This window comes from Epinephelus moara, chromosome 21, assembly GCF_006386435.1.
Source record: "Epinephelus moara isolate mb chromosome 21, YSFRI_EMoa_1.0, whole genome shotgun sequence".
Taxonomy (NCBI): domain Eukaryota; kingdom Metazoa; phylum Chordata; class Actinopteri; order Perciformes; family Serranidae; genus Epinephelus; species Epinephelus moara.
In genome coordinates this window covers 4,542,600-4,565,203 of record NC_065526.1, presented here as the reverse complement: position 1 = coordinate 4,565,203, position 22,604 = coordinate 4,542,600, and the positions used below count along the sequence as shown (strand labels likewise).

General features: G+C 43.0%; 1 protein-coding gene across 1 annotated transcript in view; it reads right to left on the bottom strand.

Annotated features, from left to right (window-relative positions):
• The window catches only part of LOC126409158 (unconventional myosin-X-like), a 159,682-nt gene that overhangs the window by 44,698 nt on the left and 92,380 nt on the right, over positions 1–22,604 (bottom strand). The window contains exons 4-8 of the mRNA XM_050075114.1: positions 21,565–21,752; positions 1,218–1,352; positions 981–1,105; positions 542–555; positions 29–113 (exon numbers count right to left, since the gene is read on the bottom strand). Coding sequence (XP_049931071.1) covers positions 29–113; positions 542–555; positions 981–1,105; positions 1,218–1,352; positions 21,565–21,752 — 547 coding nt within the window. The remainder of the gene's footprint in view (positions 1–28; positions 114–541; positions 556–980; positions 1,106–1,217; positions 1,353–21,564; positions 21,753–22,604) is intronic.

The following is a 22,604-nucleotide window of genomic DNA, read 5'->3' as shown; positions in this document are numbered from 1 at the left end:
TTTAGTCATGTAACTGAGTGGGACTAACCTCTCTGCTGGCTGTTGGTTCCTGCTAACAGGGCGTAGAAAATGTGGTAGTTTCTCTCCCCTGGGTTCTGCCGGACCACTCGGTTCTGCATGAAAAGAGAAGCACTGCTATTAAGTACTCTTACTCATCAAAACAAACACACACACGTTCTTACGGTGGCACTCCAATCAAAATATACAATCTGAGAATCAGGCACTAATACTAAAATATTTCTAGTGTCATCCTAAACAGAGAATGAACTCTGTGGTCATTCAAACTACTTGGGGCAGCATTATCCACGTCTTAATCACCGTTTTTAAGCTTCAGAATCTGTCTTAAATCTTATTTTTTCAAAGTGATGAGTGTTTGGACTATATGTTTTAACTTCTACAACATGAGCGCTGCTGTTTGTGGAGGGTGCAGCTTTTACACAGCAACCGTTGACGCCTACAGGAGCTTTGACGGTAGATTTTGATGGAGCGTCACTTTAAAGGTAAATGCAATTACAGATTTGGTAGCAGGATGGACACTCACCTTTTCTAAGAGGTCTGAGGTTCAGAAAAGTGTCAGTCAAGGCACATAGCAGGTGGAGTTTGCAAGCTAGTTAGCTCTAGGTGAACACCACAGTTACGCATGATAAAGAATGATTAGTAATTGCCATTTACGTGAGCAAACAAGTAACAGGTTGTTTGCTATAGATTAAAAAAAAGCAGCAAAATACAGTAATTATTGTTTATGTTCTCTACACTGACAAGATGTCCGTCACCACCTGTGGTCCTCATGCTCCTCATAAAGGACTCACAGTTCTCACTGAAAATGTCTGAGAGGCAGCGGCTCCTCCATGTCTTTACCCTTTAAAGCAGCTCTGCCAACCCTTTCAAGTACTTCCTTCCTGTATATTACGCCTGGGTAGGAAATGATCAGAGGACAGGAAGTGGCAGCCACTTAACACTGAGTGGGTTTTAAAGGATACAGTCAATGATTCGGCCTCCCTGGATGTTGCCCTTCTGGCTGAAATGCAGCTGGACAAACTTCCCAAAGCGGCTGGAGTTGTTGTTGTAGACGGTCTTGGCGTTTCCAAATGCCTCCATGATGGGACTGTGGAGTGGAGAGGGAGAGGGAGCGTTAACGAGATGACAAACGAGGCTTTGTTGGAAATTAAACTCTTATCTAGCTAAAATAGTTAACTCTAAATAAGATGACTAATTACCTGCTCTCCAGCAGCGCCTCCTCCACATGTGACGTCCGGTCTCTGGACGATACCTCCAGGGAGTGCTGGCTCATGGCCGACAGAAACTTCAGGATCAGCTTGGTGCTTTCTGTTTTCCCGGCGCCACTCTCTCCACTGAGGGGGAATAAGACACACAAGTGGTTAGACTATTGATCTTCTTAAGTGCCCTTAAGCAAGGCACTGGCCTCCCTGTAGAGAAGAGGAAATTAGTTCCCAACAAAGGTAGTGGGAAATCGCAATATAATAATTCCTTTTCCCTTTATTTGTTGTCCTTGTTATCAAACATAGAAGCGTGAATATTCTTCTTATTTTTGATGAAGTAGCATTTTCTGTGCTAGCAGATGTTGTAGCAGCAGCCAGAACAGAAGTAATATTATTGGTAGTGATAACTATAGAAGCAGAAGTAGTGGGAGTCACACACAGAAGCTTAGCAATCTACCATGTGGAGGGGTCTGCAAAAAAAACAAACATATTTTACACACACATAAAAAAGTTCCACCATAAAAAAAATCAGTATCAGTATCTTTTCAGATTTTAGATTGGAGCAGAGAAAGTGTGACATGAGTCTGACCTCAGTTTGTCCAAACATCTGAACGCTGTGTGTGAGCACAGTGAGTCTTTTTTTAATTCAAGGGGAGACTGTGTGTCTTTTCCTGCAGGTTGTTTGTGCTGCAGGTTTAAACTCACGATCAGTCCAAACAAACTGGGTGAAACGTGAATTCGGTGTTGATGACTGACTCATGGCTGAAGCACACACATGTCATTTTCACACACGCAGCTGACAGGTAAATGTTACAGCCCTCAGCCACTAGATGGCGCAGTGGACACTACTGATTAGAAATCAGAAACACACCAACATGCCTTCAAATCACACATGAAGATCAATATGAAGACATCCAAGTGTCCTGAAGCCCCGACATAAAAAGTTGTTTGGAAAAACGTCATTTGAACTCTGTTTTTAGCCTCATTGTAGCCTGTAGCTCTGACTGCCTCTCTGTGCACTGCACTGACGTGTGTGAGACAACTTTTTATGTCGGGGCTTCAGGACACTTGGATCACTACGGACGAGCAGTATGGAGATATTTTGTGGTTTCAATTGTGTTTTTGGATGTTTGAATCTGGGGCGCCGTCAGCCTCCATTAGGTGGAGTTGTGTTGCTACCTCCTCTCCCCTTGGATCTCTGCAAGTGATGTGAGGACTCTAAAACTTCACCTGAGCCTCCCTCGGCATATGGGTGAGTAGATAATGGCTGAATTTTCATTTTTGGGTGCACTATCCCTTTAAGGTGTTTTGTGCAGCTGGTCTCTGGTACCAAAAGTGAATTGAGTCAGGTCGAGTCAAGCTTAACTCTGCAGTGGAAATGAGGCAAAACACAACTCTAACAGGATGGTAATGTAAATCTGAGTCTGTGCTACCGTGCAGTGTGTAGATAGGACGCTTTTTGCTATCACATTAGCCGTAATAAAAACAGGCTGATGATAAGGCAGTGGAATCAAAACTTTATCTCTGATGTGGTGGAACCATCAGAATCATTGGCTACAGTCCGTGTAGTTACACACGACACGTCACTGTACTGACAGAGATGGTATCGTTCGTTTAGCTGCGTGCACTTTAAGCTCTACACTTTAACACAGCTCCTCTCCATTCACTGCAGTGATCACTATGATTCTGCATGTCAAACCACCTGACAAGCTTCATCAGCCTGTAATCACTGGTGTCCCGCGTCACTCTCGTCCAGCTGCAGGCTTTGTTTATACTCCGACTGGCTGGATTGGAGACATTTTTCCATTCATTATTATCTGAGCGTCTCATACAGGACCTGGCAGCAGACCGACATGGATTCTGGGTCTCCAAAGACTTTGTTTAACTTTGTTATGTTTTTGTTGACTCTTAGATTAAGACAAGTTTGTAGTTTGAGCTATGACGCACTGTGAACTTTCTGTGCATCTTTCTTGTTTTCTGTCTACAACAGGTAGTTTGAGGACATGTTTTGAGAGATTAAACCACTTAAAACTTAATTAACACAATGCAACAGGGCATCAGAATCAGTTACTGCAGTAAAATAAGGTTCCTAGTAGAAAAAGGAAAATGTCCAGAGTTACACATCGCTAATGTATCTGAGCATGCTGTTTGGTTATATGCAAAGCAAATGAATAATTACCAAATATTAAAATTTCAGAGGCTAATACATTATGATTTCTCTTGAACAACTTTGTATTTAAGAGTTTTCACAACTGTAAAGCACCTGACCGCCATTAAACACAACACAATAAATAAAAAATCACCCACCAAAACTGCAGCTACATGATATAGTTCCACTGCATTAATGAAGCTTACACTACTGTTGAACACAGCGTGATGTCTGTGGAAACCTCTCACACTCCTCTGGTGACATTAGCAATGAACCTGGCAACCCCCAGCCACACAGTGTGAGGTTCAGGCTGGCCACGTTAATTATTAACCTAAAAACCAATTACACATGACACTGAAAGCAACTACAGAGCAGCACATTAGACCCCACATAATAAAAAACATTATTTAACACAAACAAGACAGTTCACAGCAGAGGTGTCCTTTACAGGGTGACCCGACAGCCGAGTGGTTAGGGTGCATACCATATGGACACAAACGCCCTGAGCAGTGAGGCTCCAGTTCTGTTCCCCACTGGCCAGACAGTTTGCTGCATGTCATTCCCCAACCCTCTCTGCACCATCACTATCAAGTAAAGGCATAAATGTCCATAAAAATTAATGATCTAGAATTACTACAAGTTGAACTCACAGTTTTACATCCATGTCTGTCAAAACATGGATGCTTCCCACAAATGTCCCCCAGACCGCACAGAAGATCTATACAATCAGCACAATCAGTTTCAAGATAGACACCAAAGATTAGTGTCACCAATTCAGTATCCAAGCAAATGTCTCCCCTTCTGTTCCTGAATTATGAAGAGATATTTTCTGTAAATTTTTGCTATAATTAGCACATAAAGTCTTAAATTATGTCCAAAAACATTTTTTTGAGGCTACAGTCACCTTGGCCTTTGACCAACAAATTGTTATCAGTTCATTCAAGTGAACGTTTGTGGCAAATTTAAAGAAATTCCTTTGAGGTGTTCTTGAGATATCGCATTTATGAAAATGACACAGATGCAAGGTTATAGTGACCTTGATCTCTGACCACCAAAATCTAATCAGTTCATTGTTAAGTACAAGAGGAGGTTTGTGCCAAATTTGAAGTTCTCTCAAAGCATGCTTGAGATATTGCGTTCACAAGCATGAGATAGACGAGGTCACAGTGACCTTGGCCTTTGACCCGTGACCATCAAATTCTAATTTGTTCATTATTGAGTCCAAGTGGATGTTTGTGCCAAAGTTTTCTCAAGGCATCCTGAGATATCACATTCACAAGAATGAGACGGATAAGGTCACAGTGATCATGACCTTTGACCACCAAAACTGAATCAATTCATTGTTGAGTTTATGTGGACATTTGTGCCAAATTTGACATTAACAATAATTACTTTTACGACTTTGTTTGCACAAAGGAAGGAGCTAACATTGTTTGTTTCATGCTTTATTCTGCTTCTATTTCTGACCGTATTTCAGTGCAGCCTGCAGATAATGTAACACTGACATGAAAAACACCAGATTATAGCGTCTGCAGGTTGATTTTCTGATTGTCATGAACTGAAGTGAAAGTCAGGACAAAACATCAAAACTCTAAAACACTACAACATGTAGGTGGAGTGATGTGAGGTTCGAGAAGAGGGCAGGCCTTTGTTTTAAAAGTCCTCTCTATGGCGTCTTAAATGTTAAATGAGTGCTGCTTTACACGTCTGTAAACATTTTATAACAGTAGGTGTGATTCATTTTAGGATCAAAACTCTTCATTTGGATAATGGCTGGGTGGCTCCCCATAGGGCAATCACTGTGAGGGCTTAACACTGCTGAAGGAGACTGTAAGAAAATGCCTGAAGAATATTGAGGCTGCTGCACAGAGAGTGATATTTTGTGTCCAGTTTGCTTGCAATAAAGTTAAAGAAAATGTAAGAGACACAGTGACAGCGAGCAGAAGCCACAGCAGCTGAACAGATAGGGACAGAGCAGCCAGCAATAATAGTTTTATTAGTAAACTGTAACTATAAAATGAAAGGATGTTTTCCTGCCTCTCAGCTTAGTATTACATATTATCACCACCTGGTGTTTCGTCAACTGCCATCATTGAAGAATCCCTTCTATCTGTCCAAAAAGGCTCATTAGGACCTTAAAAACACCTCTTAAAGGTAGCTCCACTGTCTTCCATCAACGACCCCACAATCTAAGCACAGATTACTAATACATAAGAGCACCTTGAAAACAAGTTCGAAGCTTGTTTTATATATTCAACGTGCATATTTCATGAACTGACAGCAGGAGAGAGGCAGTGAGGAACATATGGACAGACTACTTAACAACATATCCTCCTCCTGGGGCATTCAGAGGCCTGAGGTACATACCGTATAGTCATGGCACTGTGAAAAACATCCACTCTCCTCCCCCTACTGCTCCTGACTCTAACCACTGGAAACTAATCGAGTAAAGCAGAAATGTTTCCTTTTCAGTTATGTCCTAAAGCAGAAAGTAGAAGCTGGAGATTATTAAACTCCATTGAACAAACAAAATCTTGAATGGAGCTCTTCCTGAACCAAAGTTCTCTACAAAAAAAAAGGGACAGGGAAGCAGGTAAAATCTAACATACTGTGTTGAGGTGTGAGTGACAACAACCCCGCCCACATTTAAGAGCACTGTTTACAGTGAAAACGCTTAACACACCTAGGGTCTAGGTTCCATGTCTAAAGGGTTACTTTTGGTTCCAAAGGTACCGCACCGAAAGTGTTTGGTGGAGCTTTAGATAACACGGATGGGGTAAGGACAGTTTACAGGTCTAATGTGTAGGATTTAGTGGCATCTAGTGGTGAGGTTGCAGATTGCAACCAACTGAAGCTTCTCTGCCAAGTGTGTAGGACAACTACACTGTGAAAACTCTAATGTCCCTATCTAGAGCCAGTGTTTGGTTTGTCTGTTCTAGGCTACTGTAGAAACATGGCGGAGGGATAGGACTGTATTGAGACATAAACGACTCATTCTAAGGTAACAAAAGCACATTGATTCTTGGTTTCAGGTTTTTACACATGAAAGGTGTGAATACACCAAACCGACATCAAAGAACTAGAAAGCCAACTGTTGCGCCGTCTACGTCGCCTCACGTCGCCCTGTGTCAGTTGCATTTGAACACACTACACGGACTACATCCGACGGCCAAGTAGCACGTACGTTCTGCGCCTGCGTGAGAGAGAGCGGAGTGAGAGAGTGGTACATCCTGTCAGCCGAGGGGTTTCCTATCTGTGCAGCCGAGCACCGCAGCACCTCCACGGACTATTACATCCAGACGGTCCCGGTGTTTCCTCCGCAGGCTCCACTTCACTCAGCTGCCCGATAAACCCGCTGCTTCTTCCCACTTTAACCTGAATAACAAACCAGGGCTCGGTGCTCCGGTTGGATCCAAACGGAGAGCCAGGGCTAGCTGGGAGTCTAGCGGAGGCTAACTGGCTGTGCTTCCCTCCGGTCATGCTGCGGCTAACGCTCTGCTAGCCGCTCCCAGCTAGCTCCGGTTCGTTATTCAGTTTAAAGTGGGAAGAAGCAGCGGGTCTGTCGGGCAGCTGAGTGAAGTGGAGCCTGAGGAGGAAGCACCGGTTAGCCCCGGTTTCACTACAGGCAGATTCACTCACTACAGGGGCGAGGGAATAAAACCTGAACCTGTAGTCTGCCCACTGCTCAGGCTAATCGGGATGAGTTCATGGCAGCAGTCCGCCCAGACTACGGATGCAAATTAGCAGCTTTGCTACAATCCGGCATGTTTACAGAGATGTATGATCGATGTTCATTAATGTGCACTGTCCCTATCCAAATAAAGAGATTATTATTATCTCTCTCACCGACAAGCTCCACCGGCGATTCAATATGCTCAATCGGCCGAAAAGCCGCCGATGCCAAAGTGCCGACGGTGCGGGACACACCGCAAAAACTAGGGCGACAGACGCTCACCGACAGCTCGACTTCGGTTGACAGCCGACTGTCGGCTTGGTGTGTCAGGGCCTTAATGAAAACATAATTATGAATATCATATGCCATTTCTGCATATAAATCCTAAATCCTACACACTGGATCTCTAAAGGTGCTAAAACAGACAAAACTGAACACTGGGAAGTTTGTTTAGAGAATCAATTTACCTAAAATCTGATAGTTATGTATTTTTGAGAAGCAGGGGGACTATTTAGTGTTGCAGGAGTTTGTGCTCTGTGTTTTTGGTGTCTTCTAGATTCAGAACTTAAATTATGGAGAGTGCCACTAGAAATGAACCCGGTAGGTTTAAAACTGATATATGTGGAGGTGGTGGGAGAAATGCAAACAATATCTAAAAGTGGAAAAATGCATACATACAGTCGAGGTGGTGTAGCTTTAAACGTACAGCCAAAACTCATTTATCCCCATCATTTGTCTCTTGGACAGCACTGAACTCTTGTAGCTGTGTTTTATAAATATAGTTAAACTTGAATGTTATTCATCAGCTGTGGAGCATGACCGGTCATGTGCCCCGAGTCAGTGACACATTCCTGATGGACAGAAAACAGGACTGCAGATAATGTAAACTCAGGGTGTCTGGCTGTAGCTTGAGACTTGACCACGCTGCACATGTGGACAGATGTTATGACAGGGCAGGCTTCAGCTTACACACTCCACATGGGAAAATAAACACAGAGATGGTTTGGGTCATTAGTGTCTTTGAAAGCTTCTGTTTGTAGCATTTTAAACATCAATACGGCATTATAATTTTGATTAAGACACCTTGGGATAAACAACCAAGGCTATTGGTAGCTTGTAGACTCTAAACTGAGACCACATATCGTTGCTTTCTTTCCTCCCCCTCTCTGAGGTAATTTTTTCCACCTGCTTTCAATCCTTTCACTATCTGCCATCCACAAAACATCAGAAAACTCTGACTGCATTTGTCCTGGAAGATCTGTGATCTATGTTTTTGTGTCCGTCAACGTTTTTCTGCCCCCTAGTGGCCAAAACTTGATGGCTCTAGCTTTAAAGTTCGTAAAAATACTACAAACTTTAAAGATATGTTTTGACTCGTAGCATATTTTCATTATTTTTTTCACTCATGTTTTTATGTCCTTTGTATCTTATCTTCAATATGACACGATAGTCTTAAAAAGCTGTTAAGTCTCTAAACTTCTCCTTGTCTTTCCCCTGCTCCAAAATTATACACTACTTCCATTTCAGCGACTGACTTCACGGTGGCTGACTATCTCTGCTTGCAGAACTTTTCAAAGTAAGACAGACCAGTTATATAGTCGTGAATCTTGGGTTTGTGTTTTGGGGGTCTTCATTACAGCTGAATAGAGACGGTAAATCCAAACACAACTCCAGATCTCACCAGTGGCTCTCTCCAACAGTGGGTCAAACTTTCTTAAAGAGATTGGATCTTACTTTAAAGGGCTTGGTGTGTGTAACTCATTTAAATAGCTTAGACTACAGTGATGGCCAAATGTGAAAGGGCCGGCTAAATGTAACTCACTTAAAAGACCTCTGGCAGCATGCCAACGTATCCAAAGTAGGACACACACACACACACACACACACACACACACACACGTACAACTAAACAGCACCCTGCCTTTGTACTAATCCCTGGCTCTCTACATGCTGTTGCCACCCAAGGTAAAACCCCCCACAGGCAGGAAGGAGGGAGTCTTCAGCGGAGCGACTGAGCGTGTTGGACAAACTGCCCTCACAGCTCTGGACCTCACCCAGGCCTTTTGTACCGAGGAGCTGAGCGGCAGACTCTGTTAGAGAGTAAAAGAGTTTGTGAGCAGGAAGGAGAAACTGAGACGAAAAGTGAAACGCAATGACACAAAAAAAACAATCCCTCTACACGTCATTGAATCTGGTGTTGAGTCTGAAGAACTCAGAACTTTTTCTCTAGAGAAAACTGGAATGATCTCATCCGACTACCTGCTTGTTTAAAGCAAATTTATTTTACATTGAGATTAAATTACTTGTTAAGATGGACTGGAATGCGAGTCTGACTTCTGCCAGGCTGCTCTGCAGGAGTTGTGCTACACTGCCAGAAATATTAAAACGTAACAAGTCAATTAGTCACACACTCAAACACTCTCAGCAACACTAGCAGACTGACTTCAGAAATATGGGTCTGTTGGTGAAACACTTTGGTCCAGAGTGAACAGTTCCACAACTACTGAATAAAGTTCATCAGGGTCATGGGCTGACACATCACATTCACACCTCTTTGGACTGTGAACGGAAGCTGAGTGAGTGAAAACCCACGCTGATACAAGGAGAACATGCAAACTCCACGCAGAGGGGCCCAAGCCAGCCTGAGGGTTCGATCCCAGAACCCTCTGGCGAAGGTGCCAACCATTGCACCGCCACTGCACCACCATGCCGCCCTGGAATCAGTGTGGCTGGGAATTTTGCATAACCTTGCAATTTTGTCCAATCACCACGACTTTTTTGACCAGCAATCGTTGTTTTCTGTGAGTTTTACCAATCATATCAGTCCACTGCATAATGTCACCAAACTCATCTCACTGCTTGAGGTTTTGAACATCTCACATTCACCAACAAAAAAGACTGCCAAGGATCGTGCAAGGCAGTTAACTGATTCCTTCAAGGCTTCCTTGAAATATCCCGTTCCAACCCGGTTTCATTCTGAAGTCGTCGAATACCGACACTTTGGCAATGACTTCCATGTCAGACACAGATGAAAAAAGCTGTCCTTTCACATTGGCATGATACATGGCCCGGTGCCAGCAGTGTGTAATAGTGCCCAACAGCTACAGGGGGAAACACGGCCAGACAGCAACATCAGTTAAGGGGGCGACAAGTCCGAGTAAGGTAGGTGGGTGAGGTGGTGGATGGGTCCAATAATCCCTGACTTTGGTGTTTGCTTCCTGTATAATTGTAAAGCTAAACCCAGTTATGTTTTCTAAACCTAACCACGTACATGTGTTGACTAAACGTAACCTTGAGCGTTGTTTGTTGAGGATTCGTGGTGTTGTACCAACATAGTACATTTTATTTTGAAAGAGACTGTATCTGTGAAAACGGAATTGTATTTTGAAAAGACACAATGCACGTAACAGGCTGAAGACCATATCCACACGAAGACGGAACCGATTTCGTTTTTTAAAAGTTTTCCATGAACACGGAATCGTCTCAAGATATGTGAACGTAAACATGAAGCCACTGAAAGCGCTGTAGTATATATGCAAGGCCTGAAAGTGGCGCTGCAACGCTGCCACAGAGTACACCAAAAACAATGGAGCATGCTCATAAAACTTCTGCGATGTTAACAAAGACGAAGAAGAAGATGGCGGAAAATACAAATGCCAGAGGAGCCCACTTTGTATGGACTGACGACGAGGTAGAGCTGCTACTTAGGGTCACACTTGATTACAAAACTACAAAACTGCAGGAGAATGTTGACTAGCGCATGCGGGTTAAGGGAGAGGTGGGGTGATGGCATCATCGCTTCAGAAAAGAGGCGTACTGTGTTGTAAATACGGAAACATGAAGGTGGTGTCTTCAGATTTTTTCACTCTGGGACCCGGTTTCAAAAGTTGGCGTATTTGGGCTCCTAAAACGAAAGGTCTATACGATAAAAAACCTTTGCGGACACACCTACTCTCGTCTCCGTGTGGACATGGCCGAAGTTGACACTGAGTCCCAGAACGTCTCATCAACAGATGCACTCAGGGTATCTTGCACGTCATTATCGAAGTGGAAAGTCCATGACCAAGTGGCGATATGAGAATGTGTTGTGCATCCACAAGAATGGGATGGATGGATGGACGGAGGGATGAAAACCTAAGGCCTCCAGCCATGGCCATTGCAGCACAGAGGCATAAATACGCAAAATACATCTGAACACACATTGCAATTGTTTAGAAAAGTTGCTGTGAAATCAGGCACTTCAGGCTGCAAGAATCCAAAACTGAATTGGGTTAACAACTGGTCCAACTTGTCCAGCACTTACATTCATGACACAAAGCCTCTACAGCTAATGACAAACTTCCTGCTGGTCTCAGCTGTAGGCTAGTTTTAGGTCAATGCTTGCAAAACCAACATGCTAATTCAAAATGAAGAGAAGCATGGATGTGAACAACAGTCGGAGGTTGTAAGTCTGCTGACAGAAACAACTTAGCGTATTGTTTTTGGTCATTGAGAAAAGGATTGACTGTAAGAGTGTGTTTTCAGACTGCAGCCTAAAACAAAGCACTGACTGTGTTTGTTAAGTCTAACAAACCACAAGAATCCAAAGTGACCTTATGAAAACACCAAACTATTTTACTTTAAAGTACTCAGATTCATCCTCACTTTCTCATGAACGCTTCTAATTTATGCGAGGCAATAAAAGACACAAAAACAAATACCGATGTTAGTCACCAACCAAGAAAAGTTCAGGTTTAAATTACCGCTCATCTCATGTTGCACTGAAAACAAACACCCCGGATACTGTGTGTTTCCTTCCCATCATGCTCTCCTCCTCTGCTGTGATGCATTCCTTCCTTTGGTCACAGTCAAATTATTAATCTGACTCACAGTGCAGATAAATCCTGCCAAGAGAAAACCTTTCAGGTATGTTTTGCAGGGCTTTGCTGCGGGGCTTTTGCGACCCCAGATGCCTGAGTAATTAACGAGACTGGAGAGTCTTGAGTTTGACCTCACACCCACCTCTGGGGTCAGGAGGTCAGGGACGAACTGCTGGGTCGGGGACTGTTGGCTGTGCAGGTTAACACCCTCAGAGCTTTGTCATTTAATCAAATCTGGGCTGTTTTGGAAACAGAGCCAGCCAGTCAAAACAATATCAACCCTAAAATCTTAATTTTGGTAAATGAAAGAGTCTCGCAGTGTTTTATGTAATGCGCAATGACCTTTAGACTTCTTCCTTTAGACCTTTAGACTTCTTCTTCTTCTTCTAGAGACAAGTAGCAGCATTTTACAACGAAAACAAAACGTGAGTGTCAAACCCCAAAACTTTTTTGGTACAACAAAATGTTCCTATGATACTGAGAGCTGACGATTTCATGTTGAAACAGTAAAGGGACAAACACAAACTGTTGCCACAAAGTTAGGAAAACACTGTTGTCTAAAATACCATTGTATAATGCAGCTTTAAGAGGCCCAATAAAGGGAAAAACCGCCTCAGACCAAACGCAGGGTATTAGGTCATAAAAACATGCAAATTCTGTCTGAATCTCCTGTTTATTGCTTTATTATCCAGAAGAAAACCTGCCATGGTGGCATGAGCTGTGTGCAATGAAGGTTTGGAGGTTTTCCAGCTACTTCGTTGGCGGTTCAGAACAACTTCTTGCTGAAATGTGCAGCAAAAACACACCGGGGGGGGGGCTTCCCATTAAAATCATGTGGCTCGACGCAGGCAGGTATCTGCATCAGTGAAAAGGCAAAGTGGCATTCATGAGCATTAATGAGCAGATGCCTTGTGTTAGAGCTGGTTTCTTCCTCCTCCTCCTCTTCCTCCTCCTCCTCCTCCTCCTCCTCCTCCTCCTCGTCTTCTTTTACACCAGCTCCTGTTTCATTCACCTCCCTCTGCCTGGATCTGATTACCCACAATCCCTAAATCCGACGAGAAGGCTTCCTGCCTCGCCTGAAAGTGCCAGCTTGCAATTTATAGCTCCTCTTCCTCACACACACACACACACACACACACACTTACACAAAGTGATCGTTTCTCTGTATGTGAGGGGGTGCTGCCATGTTACATGTTTTATGAGGGTCCGCTCTGAGATGGCTTTGGTGTTTTTTGGGGGGAAATGTGTGTGTGTGTGTCATCATTATGAAGCAGACCACGTACTGTGGCAGCTGGACTTTGACTCAGTGTTAAAGTGATCCTCCAACCAGGACCTAACTTTAGGTATCAAACACACAAAGTTTACGATCTTAAATCCTGGCTGTAAAAAGTTTGCAGTTTGTTGAGTTTGAAACACGAGCGCTGGTTTGCGGATGTTAACTTGAAAATGAAACCAGTGTTCAGTCTCGCCTCGACACAATCTGTTTCACTTCTATCACAGAAACTGAAATTACAAAAATGTTAATACGTGTTGCTGCTCCCCTCATTTCCAAAAACGTACTTACTTTTACTCCCATAAAGAGTAAATGCAGTTACAGTAGATCAGGCCACATTAGACCTGCAGGCCGCATTTTCATGACAAATAAGTTCCAATCAAAAGTCCACTGAAATAGTTTTTTCAGAGCTTCCACACTTAGGTCACTTGCCTGATATCGAACAGAACTGTCAACTTGTTTTACTCCATTTCCATCTTCCGTCTGAATGGTTCCGCACCACTGGCATGCTGGTGTATGCCTGTGGTGCACCAAATAAGTCTGCAGACCATTTAACAGTTGTTGTAGCTGGCAGATATGCCGGATCTACCGCTAAATTTCAGTGGTGAGATTGGGGTTTACGTCACCACGACAATATGTCTCATACAAACACAAACAACTCAAGACAGATGAATAATGTGTTCATACCGAACATGATGTGAATTTTTGTGTTGCATTACTCAACTGAGTTTGAGCGCCAGAATATTTGGTGTTGATTCACTTCATACGCACGTGAATTTGTGTGTACGCGAGAAGGGGCTTCCTTCAACCACCATTTTTCAGTCTGTCGTCTGCATTGTGAGGGTTGCTGCTTTGTTCCTGCTGAAGAAGACCCAAAACTGTCACAGATCCAGATGCCGCCATGTCTGGGTCCATCTGATTCTCCAGAGGCGCACACAGCTCGGGGAATTACACCACCTTTTGGAGCTGTGCCTGGATGACAGCAGATTCCAGCGCTACTTCAGACTGACCCGGACCCAGTTTGGCGACCTTTTGGAGAGGATCGGTGCCAGAATATATCCCTCCAGGATACCATCCCAGCTGTGGAGCGTTTGTCTGTCTCCAGTGAGTAGATCAATAAATATTCACTGTAGTCGTACACTTAATAAACCTGGTTTGCTACAGTGGTATGAACCCGCACACTTGGGCTTTAATTCAATGATTTAATGAATATAAGACAGAGAACCGATTGTCATTCAGGCTTAAACGTAACACCACTGAACATCACTGTCCATGCAGTGCGTGATTACCGCTGACTGACCCATTTCTCCAAGTCCTCACTGTCGCACCAAAACGTCGCCAACCCAATGCAATGTCCTTTTAAGTCCACACTGATGCGTTGTAATTACTCGTCATTGGCTATGGCGCACCGCTTGTGAACACGACATTGCAGTGCTCATTGGTTGTTTTTCATTTTAACCAAGAGACTGCTGTTTCAGGTCACCACGCAAGACGAGTCAGTCGATTCAAATTTCGATTCAACCCAGCCATTAGGTCACATGATCCAGTTCCATTTGCTGATGATGACTGTGAAATGTAAAGCTGCAACAATTTAACAACTAATCAGCGTGAAATGTGCAGAATTGATGCAGTTATTAGTCATATATAACAGTAAAATTAATCCCTTTGGGTATTCGAGCATTAGTCGAGTAAAAGAAGTTGAGTATGCATCACTTTTAGGTTGCTGGATATTATAACGGGCATTTTTCAACATTTTTAGACATTTAATGGACAAAACAATGAGTCAATTAATCGGGGATCAATGATGAAAATAACTGTTAGTTGCAGTCTTAGCCAGATGTGTTTGAAAGCTTTAAAAAAGAAAGCAGGTGATTGGATCTTTGAGTTGTGATTTTTAGTTCATGTTGAAGCACAAACACTCTGCAGTTTAGCCCATTATTGTTTTCTGTACTTGGTCTGGTGCATAACAGCAGCTTGTTCAGTTTTCTCCTCATTTTTCTCTTCACCTTTTCACAAGCAAAAGGGTTTTTGTTAGCGCCACTATTGTTGCAAGAGGACTTTGTTTACTGTGGTTAACATGTTTGTCTTGTTGCAAACAACCAAAAACAATGAGTCTACAGTAAGATCAGGGTTCCATGTTGCCTCCCGAACCCTGAACAGCCTCCATCCTGACGTTCACTCAGCAGTCAGCCCACACAGCCGGGCAGCAGCCCTCAGGAAAAACACTTGGCAGTAAAAAGAAACTGAGTGTCACTGCTCCGCCCTGCAATTATTCACAGCCTCACACATCCATCACCCACAGCAGCGGAGCACAGGGAGCTCCAGCTACTGCTTTTAGTCTATGTATCAACGCAGAGGTGATCAGCGAGACTCCAACTCAAAGATCCAACACAAAATCTTTCTAAAATATTAAACTGAGAAAACGTCATGTTCTCTCTGGTTTTAGAGGGAAATCAACTCCACTGAAGTTTGCTGTTAAACAGTTTTTATCGTGTGATAAAAGGTGGTCATATAGAGAATTCACTCATTAGGACAATTATCCGATTAAGAAGCCAGTTGTTTCCAGTTTGCAGATCTTAACTGATTTTCCTGACTTGAAAGCGCAGATCTGGATGTTTTTTCCGCCTCCTGCTCCTCCTCCTTCACTCAGCTGCAGCTCCACTGGCGCAGCTGGGAGTTTAGTGCCTTGCTCGAGGGCAACAATTAACAGCTGATAAAAAAATCCAGAGGTTGTAAAAGTAAGACTAAGGTTTAACAGTGACACTCTCACTAGTTCAGTTGTGTGCTCCATCTGTTGCTGGCGTTTGTATCTCAAGGCACTGACAGTGCAGTTAAGACAACTTTTATTTACCATATTAAAAAAAGCCCAGAATAAACTGCAACACTTGCATCAATTTATGTGAGAAAATACTCCTTTATTACCTAAAGGAACAGTGTGTGAGATTAAGGTGGATTTAGTGTCTAGCAGTGAGGATTGCAGATTACAACCAGCTGAAACTTCTCCAGGTTAGAATTCCTTCAGTGTTCATTGTTCAGGAAGTTTCTACCAGGAGCCGAATTATCCACAGAGGTCTCTTTGTCTCAAAAACAAACGAACCAGGTGATTAAAACTGGTAAAAACACTGAATAAAGCAGTTTCACATTACAAATTAGTGTTTCTCCTATGCTGTTTGGCATGTCTGAGATGAGAAACGAGCTCATCACTTGCTAATGTGTGCTCAGTGTTTAGTTGGTCCATTTGATCTCCGTAGACGAAAAAAAATTCTGACAGTGACAGAAATTTGGGATGACCATCTCACTGTGTGACCACCTATGTCTATTAACCAGCCAATAGAAATGCAGCATGAGATGACACACTGATTAGCACGACAATGCTAAATGCTAGTAGATGCTAATAAATAGACTTCAAGCTCTCGTTGCAAATTGACATAGATAGATAGATAGATAGATAGATAGATAGCCATATCACACAGTGTAGCTGCACTAAACTTAAAAATTTAAAGGGGATATTTTTGTCCTGGCTACGCCTTGACAAGAAGCCATTTGATGTCCTGTTTTATCTCTATAATAACCTTTATTTTCCTACTTGCAACTTTCTAACCGTCTGACCATCCTGTTTGACTTTCACACTACAATCAAGAGATGACAATTCCAACCCCAAAATACTTTCAAAGATGCAAGTAATCAGATTTAGAAGAGGAGTGTGTGTGTCTTGGGAGGCTCAGTGTGTCATTTACTCTATTCTAACACACAGTAAACCATCAGGTTGAGTTTTAGCTGAGACTACAGTTAAAGGTCGCGACTGTGGGCTGTGGTTTGTCCTCTCAGGCCTGCATGGCTTCGTGTGCTGCTGTCATGGAAAAACTGCGCAACCAAACTGTTTTTCTTTGTCTTTAAGCTGCAGATGTTGCGGCATATTAGGTGTTTTCATAAACTCTAGAACTCGTTGAAGAGTCTGGGTCATGGTTTGAGTTCAAGGAGGAAGTGCAAAGTCATTTTTTTTTAAAGATAGAGGAGATGAGACTGCTGAACCCTCGAGGGATATTTGCTTGTTGCAGCAGGAAAAGTAGCAGGAATTAGTGGGATAAGGACAAACACAAAGCAGATCTATAGCAGTGATACGTCTCTGAGAGCTGAATGGCAGCATTGTGAAGCTCAGGGTTTTCTCCAGCGACAATATGACATGTTTGTGTTTACGCCTCGTTGTGTGCGCCCTGGTGCATATTCTTCCCACTGACCAACATCCTGCCAGACAAAAGACTTTCTGTATCCTGAACAGAAGGACGGAGGCAGCTCAGGCCAGAGGACGACTCAGGGAACATGACAGGAGAGACTGCACACACAGAGCTGCTGGTCTTTCACATTTCAGCAGCAACACAAGGGATTCTTCTCTTCAGCTGGAGCAATCAGGTCAAAACTTAACCATGTGTTTACAATATTTAGGCTCTGATCATATCTTTAAACGAGGATTTAGACAATTAAAAGGAGCAGCTCATCCCTCTTTCAAAATACATATTTTTCCTCAATCTAGATTGCTTTGCTGTGAGTTGCCGAGTGTTGGAGATGTCTGCCTTCTCTCCAATATAATGGAACCAGAAGGTACTCCTTTTGTGGTGCTCAAAGCACCAAAAAAAATGCATTTGAAAAACTCAACATCAATGTCTCTTTCCAGAAATCATGACCCAGTTTCTCAAGATAATCCACAAACCTTGTTGTGAGAAGGCGGCAAGCTCCAGGGCTGAAAAATGAAGCCTATGTACAAGTGCCAAAAACTGCAGTTCCTCTAATGGCCACTTGAGGCTGGCTCCAAAAGTGAGTCAATCCCCATAGACCCCCATGATAAAATGCTCAACTTAACAGCAGAAATAAACATGTTTACAGCCTGGTACAAAAAGTGGTTTTAGTCTCTACAACTAACATCGCCTTTCATGACAGCTGTAGGGGGGCGAATTTTTATATAGCTCACCTGTTTAAACTTCATTAAAGCTTAAGGTTATGTATTATTAAGGACACGGCTGCTACACAACAGTCTATGAATCAGATCCAGCCTCATATTTGGACCCCTCATCCACACATGGTCCCTTTTGACTCCAAAATCCAAGATGGCGACGGCCAAAACACTAAACTCTAGGGTGAAAAACAGGATGCAACAAACTCAATGTCTCCATTATTGTTATACAGTCCGTGGTTGTGAGCATTTTCATGTCAGACCTATTTTCTCTCTACCAAACTACGGCAACCAACTGTATCACCACGCAGAAGCAAGCATCTGCTCATGGACAAGAGGCTCATACTGGGGACAGCCTGAGATGCAGAGGCTGCAGGAGAAACCATAAACTGTATAAATAATGGACAGGCCCTCACTGGAGAAGTTTACGTCATAATGGACGTAGCTACCATGACATCAGCCATTAGTTTGTGGACTCCTGTTCAGCATTTCCGCCGTCACCATCTTGTTTTTTTGGAGCCAGAAGTGACCATATTTAGATGCTAGACTGGTGCTGTGGAAGAGCTACGGATGGATCTGACTGAGAGGCTGAGGACACTTTAGGCAGATGTCACTCAAAGCCACCAGCCCATAATTATGCATAACTGTAAGCCTTAATAACATTTAAACTGGTGACTTGTATAAAAATTGCCCCCTGTTTAGTTGTCATGAATGTTGAATTGAAAAACTGTTATTACCAGGCCGTACACATGTTTATTTCTGCTGTGAAGTTGGGCATTTTAACACGGGGGTCAATAGGGACTGACTCACTCTTGGAGCCAGCCTCAAGTGGCCATTCAAGGAACTGCACTTTTTGGCATTTTGGCATTGGCTTCATTTGTCAAGTTGCAGCCTGGGAGAAACCAGGTTTCTCTGAATTCCGTTTCTACTTTAAATGTTGATTAAGAAATCATGTTACTGCAGAGAGCAGACAGTAACCTGTCAGTGATACAGGGAAGTCTCTTGTGGACAAGCTCTACACATCGTCCAGTCGATGCTTACGGCCACGGAGCTGCAAATAAAAGCAATGGCAGCAATGATTGAAGTAAACTAAGAATTCTCAGGATGAGAATGTGCTTAATTATGTCATTAACAATGAAAGCAAAGCCACACTTTACTTTCTGCTTTCTTCACAAATTCAAACCAGCTTACATTTAAAAGGGGACATGTGTGTCTCATTACCCACAATACTAATGAAACCGGGCCAAACAGGGCTGTAAACTAATGCCAGCTAATTGTCAGAAAACTGCAAAACTGGATGAAGCAGCAGACTGAGACTCACCACCTCCCCCTACACCTCTTAACCGTCTCTATTCTGCTTACAAGTTCTCCATGTTCACTGGAATATTTGAGCTTGTGATGCTTTCCACCACCAGAGACAAGACATGTAAAGATCTAACATTGGTGAGATCAGTTTTCTTTGAACAAAGGTGGTTTAGAAAGGAAGTTTCCAAAAGTCAGACACATGTGAATGTGTTGTTTCTTGGCTGACGTTGGTATCTGAAACTGTAGAGATGAAACAATCCATTGTTTTGCAATCTCACTTTGTGATTCAAGCTGATGAGTCAGACACATTTTCACAGAATCATTCGATATTGCGAAGCTCTGACTTATGAATCTTGTGGCAGTGCAATAATAATATTTCCGAATTGTGGAAATACAGTCCAATCTCCAGAAAAGAATGTTGGCATTGTATGTTTCTGCAAACCAAGCACAGGTTACATTTGCATGTTTCATATATATCACATCAACGTTTCTAACGCGACATAACATATGAGCTGATGTTGTCACTGGGAGGTGGAGAAGATCAAACAAACAACTGTCTGTTTTTTAGCAACTCACTGCTGCATTTCTAGTGGCTTTTTAGCCACCAAACAGTGGTCTTTTAGCGACAAGTCACTGTGTTTTCACCGGGGATAGTGCCACAATAAGCAGCTGTTTCTTATCAAGACATCCCTGCTCTCCTGCCAGGATAGTGACATGACAAGCTGTTATGTTTACCAAAAATCACTGCGCTTCCAGTGGCAACTGTGCCACCAAAAGCATGTATTTTGATCTCAACCCCATCTGACATCTTTGGGATAAACTGGAAAGGGGGACAGTCTGTGTTTGAGCTTACAGAGGTTGGACGTTGATGCCAAAGCATGGCACTTATGTCCTGCATAATTCTTGTTGTTAAAGATTTTGACTTTTAAAGCACTTAGTTAAAGGAACAGCGTGTAAGATTTGAGGAGATTTAGTGACGTCTGGCAGAGAGGACTGCAGATGACAACCAGCTGCAACTTCTCCAGGTTAGAATTCCTTCAGTGTTCATTGTTCAGGATGTTCATACCAGGAGCCAAATTATCCACAGAGGACTCTTCCTCTCCAAAACAAACAGACCAGACGCAAAAAATGCCAAAAGCCCTAAATCCAGCACAGCGAACCTTTAAGCCAAAACATGATCTTTTCCAAACCATAACCAAGTGGTTTTTGTGCCTTAACATTAACCACTGCATTGTTAAATTCTTAAGAAAATGTATGCGCTACATAATGACGTACAAATGTAACATATCCGTGTTTTGCAGAAATGTACAATGCCAACATTTGCTTGGGTGACAGGTCTTTCATTAGATTTCCTTTGTTCTTATATAATTCCTTTACTACTTGATTATTTTGGCCCAATGTCCCCATTGGCCACATATTCAGGATACCTCGATGACCACAAACACAACAGTTCCCACAGAGTCAAACGCTGTGATGTCTCCTGTATCCGCTGACAGCTAAATCAGGGGTCAAATATTATCATTTCTGAAATGTAAAAATAACTTTTTTGAAGTCAGGGGAAAGAGAATGTATTCGTTTATCTGGTAAAACAATGGAGCGACGGAGGATGTGAAAGTCGTCCAGCTGAAATTAAAGAGGAAGGATGTGAGGAAGGAAAGCAGCGGACAGAGGATGGAGATAGTAACAGTGTGTGTGTGTGTGTGTGTGTGTGTGGTGGGGTGTAGCGCTCAGATCCTCAGAGCTGCAGCCAAACTGCCCAGGGGACTTGAAACTTGATCAAAGTGTTTGGCACACTGAGGGGAGAGCGATTAAGTGAGCTTAAGACCATAGCAATTTATTCAAACGGCCAATTAGAGGGTTCGATATAACCTCTGACAAGAAAGATACGGATATCCTGACTGGCCATTCGCTGCCAGTTGATCAGCAAAAGTTGGGGAAATATTAGTTCCCGCAATGGCACCATTTTTACAATTCTCAGCCAACATCTGATTTGATTTCTGTCTGTCAGCTTGTGCTTCTGAGTTTTTCTGCCCCCTAGTGGCAAAAAATCAATTGCTACAGCTTTAAATCAATTTAAAAAAAGACCAACTGACTGAAACACCACTTCAATTATGAAGATCCTGTTAAGATCACCTACCTGATCAGGACACACTGGTTCTGCAGTCTCTTCCACAGTGAGCGGTAGCACTCATTGGCGACGGCGAAGATGTGCGGGGAGATTTCACCGAGGTGGTGTCGGCTGTACAGCTCCATAGCCGGCCGGTCGTACAGGTCAGGGAGTGACTGGTAAGGGTTCACCGCCGCCAGGATGGAGCCAATGTACGTCTGAGGATCAGGACAAATGAAGCAATGTGTGAAGTATGAATGAGCAGAGGTATGATACATATTCATTTTCACTGCTACGATGATGTGAAATAGGAATGTATCAGTGCTTTTTGAAGCTTTTTAGCCTTGTTAGCACGTCTTTCTGAAACCAACGTGTACTGTGAGCAGGCAAACTCAAAAAACTAAGTGAAACAGGTGAGAATGAGAATAAATTTAAACATCATGGTACTGCTTGAGAAAAGGAATGAAGACGTAAAACATTTCTGCTTAAGAAAAAAGTGTTGTTAAGTGTTGTTGTAATACTAATTTCAGCCACAAGAGGCTGACGTGCACCACCACCATCCCATTTTCTAAAAAGGGCTAAAAGCATTCATGTTTTCTTCCAGGTCAGTTTTAAATTTTCAAAGCACTCTTAAAGGGATAGTGCACCCAAAAATGAAAATTCAGCCATTATCTACTCACCCATATGCCGAGGGAGGCTCAGGTGAAGTTTTAGAGTCCTCACAACACTTGCAGAGATCCAAGTGTCCTGAGGCCCTGACGTAAAAAGTTGTTTGGAAAAACGTCATTTGAACTCTGTTTTTAGCCTCATTGTAGCCTGTAGCTGTAACTGCTTCTCTGTACACCGCGCTCAAATGACGTTTTTCCAAACAACTTTTTATGTCGGGGCTTCAGGACACTTGGATCACTACGGACGAGCAGTATGGAGATATTTTGTGGTTTCAATTATGTGTTTTTGGACGTTTGAATCTGGGGCACCGTCAGCCTCCATTAGGTGGAGTTGTGTTGCTACCTCCTCTCCCCTTGGATCTCTGCAAGTGATGTGAGGACTCTAAAACTTCACCTGAGCCT